At 39.4% G+C, this 12,868-nt stretch overlaps 1 protein-coding gene across 1 annotated transcript in view; it reads right to left on the minus strand.

Moving 5' to 3' along the window:
* Positions 1 to 1,583: 1,583 nt before the first annotated feature.
* Positions 1,584 to 12,868, minus strand: part of UTP6 (UTP6, small subunit (SSU) processome component, homolog (yeast)) — an 11,754-nt gene continuing 469 nt past the window's right edge. Inside the window, exons 2-19 of the mRNA XM_009880242.1 lie at positions 12,767 to 12,851; positions 12,106 to 12,147; positions 11,928 to 12,020; positions 11,645 to 11,692; positions 10,771 to 10,834; positions 10,092 to 10,210; positions 9,365 to 9,442; positions 8,853 to 8,934; positions 7,556 to 7,637; positions 6,724 to 6,905; positions 5,787 to 5,866; positions 5,043 to 5,120; positions 4,692 to 4,871; positions 3,886 to 3,966; positions 2,955 to 3,064; positions 2,801 to 2,867; positions 2,430 to 2,502; positions 1,584 to 1,872 (exon numbers count right to left, since the gene is read on the minus strand). Coding sequence (XP_009878544.1) covers positions 1,715 to 1,872; positions 2,430 to 2,502; positions 2,801 to 2,867; positions 2,955 to 3,064; positions 3,886 to 3,966; positions 4,692 to 4,871; positions 5,043 to 5,120; positions 5,787 to 5,866; positions 6,724 to 6,905; positions 7,556 to 7,637; positions 8,853 to 8,934; positions 9,365 to 9,442; positions 10,092 to 10,210; positions 10,771 to 10,834; positions 11,645 to 11,692; positions 11,928 to 12,020; positions 12,106 to 12,147; positions 12,767 to 12,851 — 1,702 coding nt within the window. The 3' untranslated portion in view covers positions 1,584 to 1,714. The remainder of the gene's footprint in view (positions 1,873 to 2,429; positions 2,503 to 2,800; positions 2,868 to 2,954; positions 3,065 to 3,885; positions 3,967 to 4,691; positions 4,872 to 5,042; positions 5,121 to 5,786; positions 5,867 to 6,723; positions 6,906 to 7,555; positions 7,638 to 8,852; positions 8,935 to 9,364; positions 9,443 to 10,091; positions 10,211 to 10,770; positions 10,835 to 11,644; positions 11,693 to 11,927; positions 12,021 to 12,105; positions 12,148 to 12,766; positions 12,852 to 12,868) is intronic.

Below are 12,868 nucleotides of genomic sequence, written 5' to 3' on the forward strand. Positions count from 1 at the left end.
GGCTTCTCCCGCCTCCCTCACGGCCCCGCGCGCTCTGCGGCCGCTTAACGCAGAGCTGCTCTCAGGGTGTCCGGGGGGAGAGGAAAACCGCCCGACGTGAGGGCAGAAATAAGCAATTAAAACACCTGGAGAATAAGGGCAGAGAAATGCAGACATAAAAGCTGTAAGAAAACACCTTTACACTCATAAAGTTGTGAATAAAACACATCAATGCCTCTCCCGGCTCTGTGGCTTTTTAATCTCACCGAAAGACAACAGTTTCTGCTCGGCCTCGTGCTAGCGGGGGGGAGCGCAGACGGGGCAGGTGCTCCGTTAACGCTTAAACCCACGTTCAGGAAACACGCACCGCTCAAAGGCGCTGCAGGGACGGGAAGGGGGAAGTTCTGCAAGGAACCAGAACAGGTGAAGGAAAAGGGCCCACTTTCTAAAATGGTCACGTTATAAGCTTTGCTGGACTTAAGAAAACCCAAACAAATAAAAACCCCAAACACAACAAAACTCCCAAACAAACAAAAAAATGCCCCAAACCCATACTTTGCACTTAAAAACTTTTTGGTGTGCAACTGTAAAAGCAAGACAAGTGATTCAGGGGAGGGAGTAACATCATAAAGGGCAGACAGGATAGAAAAGCAGTGATTACTGCACGAGGAGCTCGATGCCAGAGACGAGACGGTCCAGAACTAGCAGGGAGACACAAGATGGCTTGGCTAAAAGCAGGATGTACTTCAGACATCACAGAAGGAGCACTCTTAACAGGCTGTTGCTCCAAACTTTGTTTCCAGCTAGTCAAAAGTTACTGGAATTCATTGCCAGGAGCTGCAGCTTCTACTTGTGTGAAAAATCCTGAAGAAATGTTTCTCTGTATTGTTACTATGTCATCATTCAGTCACTGGGAAATCAGATAAAGGAACTATACTTCCCCTAGGCGTGCTGTTTTGGTCTGATAGCATTTATGCTGATTTAATGGGTTTGACATGGGAAAATGCATCTCTGCAAACAGCCAAGAACAGCACTGTCTTAAACCAACCATTACCCATTTTTCAGGCATTGTGGACAGAAAGTTGAAGCATAGATCAGAACTTTCTACTGTCACATCAGGGCCATTTGTAACAGATCTCAGCTCCCCTCTACATTTCATAGACACACTCAGAATTACAGCTGAGGATGCAAACGCCAATCAAGGTGGTTGCAGAGGTTGTTTTGGGTTTTTTTGTTGTTTTTTTTTCTTCCCAAAAAGAGGATTACAGATTACTTCAAGGCTCGAAAACAATAAATACTATCATTTTAAAAATTGTTTCTCCAGTGTTCCACTTTTCATTATTCAACTTAGTAAGATACGAAGATCTCCCACAGGTGTAGTTCAGGTGTAGTTTCCAGGGAGAAGTTGCATTTATATGTTGTAAATTAGCTTCCCAGAGTGTAAAAGCTGATGCATTATGACTATTCCATATGAATGTTTAGGCAGGAGGACGAGTTTTCTCTCACAAGTCTCAACAAAGATGCCTTTGCTTTCTCCTGTAACTGTGCACTTGCCCCTGGCAGAAGCAGCACTAGAAACAACTGCAGTGAGGCTGATGATTATTTTTTTTTCCCCACATATGCAAGAATGTAAAGAAGACACCCTTTAATATGATCCAGGCATACATTTACCTTTGTACAAAGAAGTTTTAAAAAAAACAATCCACACTGTCATGTTGTAAGTATTTATAGTTTTTCATAAATGTCCAGTTTGCAATAAAGTGTATTTGGAAACAAAGTCTTCCACCAGGTCTCCCTGCAACATCTTCATAGCTCGCCAGTGTATGCTCCCACAGTTTTCTGGTTTGCCTTGGGGATGACTTAGCTCTTCTTTGATATAATCCAGCCAGAGAACTTTAAAAGAAAAATAGAAGTTCTGTTTAGATTTTGATTGGATATTACTTAACAAACATACCAAACCTAACCTAGATGTGTGCTTGATGTTAACACAATGAGGCTTACTTTGTGAAACTACAACCCCCTGCCTCCTGAGGGCCAAAAGCCCAGGTTCTGTTCCCAGCTGGAACAGCAATGTCTTGACAAATAACGCAAAAATAATGGAGCTGTTTATTTTCTTAAAACCAATACTGCAGAAATCTTGATTAAAAAAAATAATAAATAGCTCCATACTGTTCACAAATCCAAATGAAAGGTGACGTGCATCTCTTACACCAGCCAGTGTCAAAACCTTATTTGCTAACAGCTCTGCTGAAGCCATCCCACTGTGACCAACAACCCTGAACTCAAAGTGAAGGGTCGCTGCAGTGTCATGCACTTAATGGCACACAAGAAATAAGCTCCACTTTGCATGACAGCAATCGCAAGTGCAGAACAAACAACTGCCTTTTGAAATGGATGGAAATAAAAGAGGCAGCACTGAATGAATAAATAAATAAATAAAATCTCCTTACCAGAATCTGTTGAACCGAACTCTCTCAAGGCACGTTCATAGTATTCTCTCAGATGAAGCATTTTACAGGATTCCTAACAAAGGAAGGTATTAAAAGGCCATTTATTTTGTACAGAAGTGAATCTGCAGCTTGATTAAATTCTTACAAAGAAAGAGAGTCATGGTAATTACACGCGCACACGCACACTGCCAAAGATTAGTTACCATGGAACTTGGTTTTGTATTACATGCTATGAATCAACTGTAGAAGATAAATATGAACAGATCACAAACTAATGACAGTACTCATAAGCCCTCCACTTCCTATATAAATCTGAAGTTAGAAGTGTATTTTACAAATACAAGGCCCTAATTGGGTATTCAACAACTTACTTGTTCCTTTTCTATTTGGATCATCTTCCTGAAGAAGTCAAGTGAAAACGGACGATTTTCACACAGGCTGAAGTAAAAACATAAGTAACTTTAGACTTCAAACCTTTTAACATACACCCTAGAACAATTGCATTGGAAGGTTTATATTTGTTACCTGGTAAAGAGTCTTCTAACTTTCTTATAACCACCATTTCTGTAGGTCCAGTCAAGATACTTTTCTTTCATAGTCACAGATTCAGCATGAGTTGTGGCATGTAAGGATCTCTGCAAGTTTAAAAGGAGAAAAAACAAAAACCAAACCAACCACATAAGCTACAAATAACAGGCAGCAAGAACAAACCAAATAGTATCTTCTCCCTAAGTAGGCATCTGACAGAAAGCAGATCTCTTAAGTCAGACGAAGTACTGGACAAAAGCATCCCAAATGATGCCTGAAATTTTCATATTTCAGATTTTTCAAAATAAAATATTAGTTGCAACCTAAAATACATGTCTTGTCCAATATTCCATACAGCCGGCAATTGGCATTTCCCTAACAACCTTCACGAAAAGGGTTTCACAATGCTCTACAAGCAACTGAATTCAAGCTTCTACCTGAAATACATGTTTTATGTTGTAAATGGGGGGCAAGGGAGGGAACAACCAACACGCCAGGCAAAGACGAAATATTTTGCCCTAAGCTATTGAAGGAATTTACAGCGAGATTAAAGTCCCAGTTTTCTTCTTTTCTGTAACAAGGTTGATGTTTTCACACAGATGGGAAAATTCTCTTCTGCATATTCAGACAGAAATTTGAAAATAGAGCAAAACTTCTAGACCACAAAGTAAAAGAAAAGTAAGAGTCCATCACCAGTTGTGCTTACAAACATCTAAATGTCTTAGAAGCATGGGGATGACGTTTGTGCTTATGAGCCTATGTCCAACTGATTTTTGGTAACACTCACAGTTTTACTTGGAATTCTCTGATAGCAACACATCCATGAAAGATGTGCAATATAAAGGATTTGTTAAATGCTCCGTCCACACACATTGTTCCCATTCATTTACACACTGTCATAAAAAGTAGATTTCCATTAGCTAAGTACCTGGTAGAGAGCTTCTGTGTCTTCCTTGCTGTTTGTGCCTTCACTCCATTCCACCCAGAGGGTCCATAATGGCAAAGTGCCCTACAAGGTAAGCAGATCAATCAAATGACTGAAATACAGTGCCTTTGATTTAAAAAAACCAGACAGCAACACATCCACTGGGTTCTGTATTATAACTGCTATAAAAAACGTCCTTTAGACATAGCTCTTAGAAAGACAACTTGAGACTGCACACTGAAATTACTCCTTTCCTACCTCACTTACAGGACAAATACTACTTAGCTGGACAGCTGCAAGACACGTTGTCAGGGATGAGACACAAGTTCTTCTGCATCACCAAACACTGCAGCACAAAGGTAACTTCCGAGAACAACAAGGAAGAAAGAAACAATCACTTCCTTGTTTCCTCTCCTCACTCCTTGTGCCCAGGGTTTGAAATGGAACAGTAAGAGAACACATAGCTAATTCAAGGCTTGAAATACCACATACGAAAATAACGTATCAGGACAGTGAAGAAAAGGAAACACATTTTTCATGTAAGACACAAAGAATACCAGCTGACTGCTAGAAGAGTATGCAAAATGTCACCTGTGAGCATTCAGACTTTAAAACTGAGAATATTAAGTGAATTCGCAATTCCCTAATGCTTCTGAATGTGATGTTCATGTGAAATGTAAAGTTCTTATTTTTTACCTTAAAAATGGCTAGGGACTTTGAATGCCTTGTACAGGAAAAAAACCCCACTCAAATATCAGAGCTTTCCTGTCTAAGACTAATACATGCAAGTCCATAAAACCATCACAGACCTTAGATTTCACGTGCTTAATGGCTTCTTCAAAACACTGGGTCACATCGTCACTCTTCAGTTGAATCAGCACCTGCAGCCTCATCTGCCACATTTCCACTGACAGGCTGAAGCGCTTAGTTGCAGCTTCTGCCACCTCCGTAGCCTTCTCAAAGAGGTTGGACTCCAGTAACAGTTGAAGCTAAAACCCAACAGATACAGCTCATCACCACAAGAGATTTGTAATACCTTTTTAAGAAGCAAGGCCTTGAACACAATATTGCCCACCTTTCTATCTACTCAAAATGGCAAAGACAGGCATGCAAGCAATGCAGGAGAGTCTCACAATCTATTTTTCTGTGTCAACTCTTACCCACTGTTTATAGAGAGCTTCTGGCAGCAAACTTGACTCATGGGCTTTGTGGAACGCACTCAGTGTCCTCTCCAGCCTCTAGAACCAACAAAGAAGAAAATAAGCATTATTCCTGCATATACTAGATCCCAGCATTACAAGAAGCCCAGCGGATGAGTGTATCAACATGTCACTGAAATTCACTAAGAGTTACGTATGTAATGCTTTAGGTACCTGCATACCTTCCAAGATAAAGCGGAAATCTGAGCATTGAATTACTTCTTTTCCTTAAGGAGCAAAAGAACAACACAGCAATATTCTTTTACTGTGTTAAAAGGGAACTAACCTGCATAGGATGATTAGTTAATTCACTGAGTCATAATTAAGTTCCCACGTACCAGCACCAAACTTTGCTCAGACTTATTTGCAGAAGTCATTTTAATTCATCCTTTTTTTTTTGAACAAGCACAGGTTTGCAGGACTGTCAGTCCTGCAGAAGCTTGCACTCTGAACTTCCATGCAAAAAGGTCACTGTACTTCACCGACAAGACTGGTTTATGCTCAAGTTATTCATGTTCAGGCAAGCCATATGTGAGCCTGACAGTAAAAGTGATCCCCTCAGATGGAGACTAAATGATTTTTAATGATAGCCGCAGGTAAGTATTCTTGATAAAATGTCAAAATATATTTGCTTCTTGTCTGATGGATTACAGCAGTCAGTAAAAATAGGAATGATTTGTTACTTATTTGTTAGTAAACTTTTACCTTTTGCTTTAATTCTCCACTGTTGGTTTTCCTGTTATATCTCTCTAAGCAAAAAGTGATGTAGCATTTCCACATGTCCTCTGTAGGATCAAAGGCATAATATCACACTTCATGGAACCACAAGAGTAAGCACAAATATCTGTCTTTAAGGAATACAGAGAATCCAAGCCATACATGTTAATACCAACTTTGTTTTAAAAGGTTGTATTATAGAAGAGGCCCCACATTTATAACATTAACATTTTAAAATGGCTTCCCGGTATAAGCTGCAGCTAGTAACTCTTTCTAAAGAGCATCCCACACTTAGTTCAGCTGAGGTTTCAGCACACGCTGTGTCAATTAACATTCACTACACTCTTTGCCTGTAGTTTTCAATGGGCCTGCAAGAGTGGAGACAGACACAGGCAGCCAAGAAAATCCTGCTTTGTCTGCCTGGCAAAGGCTACGTAAGAGCAAGTTGGAGTCCGCTCCACAGACAGCCCCTTGATCACCTCCTTTGAGAGTAAGGACAATGCCAGATGTTGAAGGTGGATATCCACTCCACTGGCAACTCAAAAACATTGCTTACTCACAGCTAACCAGCAATATACTTCAGTTCTACAGGTCTCCTTTATTTAGGAAATTTTCTCTATTTACAACTCCCAAGCCTCTATTCATCTGCAGGCTTCTATTCTCCTTATTGGTTAAGTCACATTAATATAAGCAAACAAGCAACTAAAAGCACTTTCAGTCAAGCAGCCCCTTCAGGAGCATAAATGCATTGGAAAATAACCCAAATAACACATAAAATAGATCCCAAAAAGGTAGCGTCTAAAAACCGCTTGCCTTCTCTTAGGTATGGCACAGCCTGCCAACACCCACTTCAAAAGTTTCGCAGTATACAGAATGCTGAAGTACCAGGCAAAAATTATGTTTAAATGCAGGCAGAACTTTTCACCTGTTGAAACTGCTCTCACGGCCTCTTCAAAGACTGCACAGCACCGCTCCTCTCTCTGGGTCATTTCAGATACTTTCATCTGTTTCGTGGTGTGTTCTGTGGACGGCAGCGACCCCAGCTCCAGTTCACGACGAGCCATGTAGTCCCACGTAAGAGGATCACCAGCATACTTGGTCTGCAAACTAAACACACCATGTCTGTGATACCCCTCAACCGCCATTCTTCTTTTGCAAGTATGTTTAGAAGGGTTGTTATATTGGTATAGAAATGTACTTAATTTCTAAGTAACAAAATCTCAGACAATAAAAAATTTTACTTTTCCACACCAGAAAGACAAAATATTAGTCCAGTCTGGGGTTTCTTTGGTGGTTTGCTTTTTTTTTTTTATATGGATACTCTACAGTAATAGCATGAACTAGACAGGAAGTTTTTGAGATCTTCCTTCCAAAAGAGGAACAACTGGAGAAACTAAAAAGGCAAAAGAGCCACAAAGTACACTAGGAAAATCCACAGTTCCTGCAGTAAATTTATGGAAACAAAGTGTAGTAATTATTCAGTGACAACTGTATTTTATCTACATTCTTCTTAGCAACTTCTCAAAGCCTTTTCTGAAGTTATATACAAGTATCCTTTTCTAAAGAGCACGCTTGCCTCATGTTTCGTTTTTCTTAAAGGATTTCCCTTCGGCCTTAACCATTCTATTTCCCTAGAGGAACAGCTGTTAACCTGTCAACCCACTATATCTTAGAGAAGTTATGAGTACATGCTTCTTAAAAAACAAAACAAAATTTAAAAATACCCACCAAAACCACAACACAAAGCCACACCTCACCTTTCAAGAATTTCTTTTTGCAAATCTTGGGTAAAATCAAAGAGCTTTGCAATAGAGAGGACAGCCAGATGGAACTCAACACCTACATTTCAAAAGGAGAAAAAAACCTATCAAGTAGAGTATTACAACCATTGCACACTTTGCATTTCTGTATCTTTGCAAGCTTTTATCAAGACACAGTTAACATTTAAGTGCATAGATAGATAACCTTTTCTTTTCTTTAAGTCTTACTGTTCCACCCGTATGATAAGCCATAAGTTAAATGTTGATTCCCTGACTATATTCTTCCTGACTTCATGTTATCCAGTTACAAACAAAGGCCGTGAGAGGCAGGACATTCCTGACTTCAGAGTGATGAACTAGTCCTGTCCCGACATGCTTACAGATCTTTCCAGGTTGGTTCCGCTTGCAAATTTAATCTACACCTCCTCTACTCCTTCATTTGACTCTGCCATGAAAACACAGAAGGCTCCACACTTGGGACAGACCTCTCCAAAGCTGCACACAGATATGTCAATGAATTATATCCTTGTCTTGTATCTCTAACATCTGTGAGAATGCCAAGTGACATGACTTGACCTAATTAGTTCGCTGTGAATCCCTATCAGTCATTACGCACCCCCTCATTTTTAGGTACTTACAAATCACTTGCATGCCTATTTATTCCAGTATTTATCCAGGAATTTAAATTAAGCCATCTCTTTCTATAATTTCTTCTAACGCCTCTTTTCCCCTCTACTTTTCAATGCTGTTACTATATTTTGCCCATTGTCTTCCAAAATATCCCCATCTGTCATGGTTTCTCAAAGATATCTGCTACTACTTTGCAGTTATTTTACCCAATTATCTCAATAAAATAGCTACATTTTACCAAGCCCGGTTAATTTAAAATCATCTAACTTGTTTTATTATTAGTCTGAATTGTTACTCATTTGTCACTAGTGCCAGCTGATTAGTTGTGGTCTAATGTTCAGTACACAACAAAGCAAAAAAATTGCATAATTCTGAACTGTCCTCCCAAAACAAACAAGTTCTGAGACTGTACGCCTGGCACCTATGCCACTTCAGCCCAAAAGTTGTTGTACTGGAAGAGGTGTCAGCCTGCAGAACAGTTACGAAATCAGAACTATCAGCACTATTATTTTATACTTTGGCATTACCTAGGTTCTACTGAAGAAACGGTACAGTCGAAAAACAAGATCTTAGCATGTGCACTGGAGTTAAGTCTATCTGTATTACCAAGTGAGTTAAAGGTGAGAATTTTTCTATTGAATAACTACAAGAAATGTTAAATCACCTTTAATTTTCTGAGCAGCATCCCTGTAGATTATGCGAGCCATTTCCCCATTGAGAATCTCTTCAGAATAATTGAATTCCCCCTGCAATATCAAGGATAATATCACTGAAAAAAATTATTTCCTTTCTCAGCTACCATTTTTGCAAACATGGAAAAAAACCACCACAATAAGATATTAATTTTCTTTTATCTAACTCCTATTTTTATCCAATTTGCATAAGTCAACTATCAAGAAATAAGAAATAGTAAGTTTAACAACTCCTTTCCAGAAATTACTATTTACTTTCAAACTGGGGGATGTAACAAAAGACTTCACAAACGTAAAGAAAAATCAACGTATGAAGTATTTGAGCTAAGCATCAGCTAACACTTGAAAAGCTTAACACAGGCACAGGACGTGAACAAAACCTTTCTCTAAGCTGTTCTCAAACAAACCATGATCCCTTGAAACTATGCACACAAGTGTACGATACCCAAGCAGACTATCTCTGAAGTAAGTTTAGCTGACCTACCAAGTCCATCTTTGCTTGTTCAAATTCTTTCTTTTCTTTCCTCTGTTTTTCAGCATTCATCAGCTCCATTCTGAAATACTGCAAGAGAGAGAATAAAATGAAATTATTGTGGGGCTGTGGATAAATCATAAAACATCCAAGTCCACAAATGTAGTAACACAAGCTCTATCTGAGAAACTAAAAATCAGGACTTTGCCAACATCCCACATATGCCTATATGAGAGTCTTTTTTTTAAACAATTTTAAATTGTTTTAAATCTCATATTTTAAAGACTTTTTTTTTGCACGTATAGCTATCTGCCCTACATATTTACTCCTGAAATTTTCCGCATGTAGAAATTACCACTTTCTAGTAATTCTTTAAACCTTAACTTGTCCTCGAAGAAAACCCTGTTCCCTACCAAAGGGTAGGGATGCCAGATCTAATCCAAAGAACTATGTCTGAGCGAGGCTTACAGTACTTGACAAGGGAATTCTGACACATTTATCAACAAACAGTGTAAAACCCTCACTTTGCATACATACATACAGTATTTGCTAAACAACTGAAAAATGCTACAAGTATAAAGGAACTTTTTCTTTCTTTTTTTTTTAAAATCTTTTTTGACAACATTTCCCCACTGATTGGGAAACAATTTTTTTTCCAGTTTTCTCAGTCTCATCTGAGAAACATGCTGGACTGATTTGCTCTGATTGATCAGACAACTGGTCACAGAAGAAAACTCACTTCTTGATAAAGTTTTGAGCACTCTGGATGGAAGCGCAAAGCACGAAGGAACAAGTGCCTAGCACTTTCTGACGAGAGTCGTGTCTCCATTTCCCATTTTGCTGCCATAATCCACAGTGCTGCAACAGATGACACAAAGAAATTCATTTTAAGGCAAAGGAAGTGACTGGTCATGAGAACCCATTTTGAAGCTACTCTCCAGGACGCACAGGTTGTTCTTGTTCGATCTACCCACCCCAACATAATCCATGAGCTCAGCAATGGAATAAGACTGATTATCTCCCGTGTAAAACGAGTTAAAGGACAGACCTAAGCAGCTAAGCGGATCCAGAAAGTTTAATCTGGTATAGCTACAGATCCAATGACATAAAATGATGTCTTCAAAAGCCAAAAAGCAGCCGTGAGTATTCAACATTTCCTACCTCTGAAACATTTATCTAGTCCCCAGTCTAGCTGGGAAATGGTCATTCAGACCATGGGGACTCCTACTTCACATCACCTTTTGATTGCTCAACACAGTCTCTGTCAGAGCCCTTCTCTCTGAAGTAGCCACAAGGCAGAGAAAAGAGAGTAGAAACTTTTACCCCAATAGCTTGAACTGAGATCTATGAGAACTTAAACCAACACTATACAATCCATATTGAGTCATTTATGCAGCTGTTGCCATTGTTTTATTTACCTGGTTTATTGGGATGAATGGCCAACATGGAAGAAAACACCTTACTAAGCTGATGTTTTGCATTCTGTAAAAGAAGAAGTTTTGTTTTACCCGCTCTAGTACCGAACTGAACCACCATCACCAAAGCTTCATTATGAGAGGTTTCAAATTGTCATGCAATTGTACTGGAAAAGACACTTCTCTGCTACTTTGCCTTCAATAGAAAGTTTCTCACGTTCGTTCAATACTGACCAGCTTTCAAATATTACCAGACTAGATTATCATAATAAACTCAAACCTTTCTGAAGTACATTGCTAACACAAATCTTGCCTAAGACACAAACCCATAGTCTCACTGACCACTTTTGAAGCAAAGAATGCATTTTTCTTTGGCCACTTGCATTACTATGACAAGGTCACCTTCTTCAGTACAGGAATGACAACAACTAAAGGCTAATAATAATGTAAAGACTTGCACAGGTAAGCTTACAAAGTAGAGAATTGCCAGAATTACACTTTTCAGCATAGCCACTGTAAGAAATGCTTGGAACAAAAATCACAATTCACAGACAGGTGATCCATTCATTCCAGAGAAGGTACAACCAGTATTATGATTCTCCCAAACCAAATGGTACTCCAGATTCAATGCAATCAGCCTCACCTTTGCCACCTGCAAGCATCAAATTTTATACTAATTCATACTGAGTCAAATTCCACACTTACACACATAAGTGAAGATCCCAGGAAGCTCCAATAATACTATAAAAACTATTTCAGTAATACAGCATATGGCAGTGAAGCTTGTACCCCTGTTTTGTAATTCAAGTTCCAGGTGCCTGATTAAACACCAATCCAGTATCTCAACTCAGGTAAGATTAGCATTTTGAAAACTCACCCACTGCTTGCAAAATGCAACATGTGAAAGCCAAAGCTGGATGTCTTCCTGTTGGAAATGAAAGGGGGAGAGAATTAACCTTACAATAAGGTGAGCACAAAATCACTTCCACATTGACAAGCAAACAATACACCCTTGTTACGACAACTTGGCATGCAGAGAGAAGGGATTTTGCGTCTCAAATTCTCTTTTTTTTCCCCCAAGTATTTGGCGGCAGCAATATCTAGATAAATTTTACATACCAAAAGGGCATTTTTCAACTTATCAGTACAAAGAAACTTACTTTCCATTTTCCTGTAGCGCGGTTGAAGAGGCTATGGACTCTATGCAGAATAGAGTTCTCAATTTCATCCTTCTTAAACGAATATCCAATGCGCTAGGAGGAAAAAGTAGCATTCATTTTACAGCAATAGAAAATTTAGCATAAAGTATTTTGCACTCTGAATAACTGACAAACTTACTGCTCTTCTTTTCTTTATCAGTTCCAGCAGATTAATTTCATACTAGAATGGGGAGGAAAAAAAAAATTGAAGGCAAATGAGGAGACAGTTAACAGTAAGGAAAAAAAATTTCAGATCAAGTTTTCTATAGCTAATCAGGTGGACAATAAAAATTACATCCAGGAAGACATAAGCAACAATTTTTTGGTTGGATCACTACATTTTTGAGGCTGACTGAAAGTAAGTTGAAGTATACATATTGCACATACTTCAGGACTTGAGCTGTCAGCACTGCACATATCCCTAGAATCGTAATACACAAGCCAAACCTCTAACACCACAAAAAAATAATTACATGCTTAACTACAATTTGCACAACACAACAAGGAACTGGGGTCTCCGCATCCCTGGAAAGAGAATAAACTATAAGAAGAACTCACAACTGGAAAGATTCTCTCATCCTAAACTGAGGCAGCAACTCCTGGCCGTGCTCCGCACTCTGGTGTGTGTTAATAAAGAGTGTGGGCCAATAAACGGCTCAGGAGTGAACGCCGGGGGCCCGGTGAGGAGGGGCCTCAAGAGCCGCCCGTTTCCTACGCGGGGCACTACAGAATCGGGTCCCTTCTAACGGAGCCGGCTCTGCAACGCGAGTCAGCGCGCTCTGCTCATCAGCAAAGCCTACCTGAATATAATTAATAAAATCCTCCTTCCGAAGCGCTCTCCGCTGTATTTTGTACTCCAGAGCCGAGGCCCTCCTCAGGACGGCCCTGCGGAAAGGGGAAAT

Source organism: Charadrius vociferus, unplaced genomic scaffold (assembly GCF_000708025.1).
Source record: "Charadrius vociferus isolate BGI_N301 unplaced genomic scaffold, ASM70802v2 scaffold662, whole genome shotgun sequence".
Lineage (NCBI taxonomy): Eukaryota > Metazoa > Chordata > Aves > Charadriiformes > Charadriidae > Charadrius > Charadrius vociferus.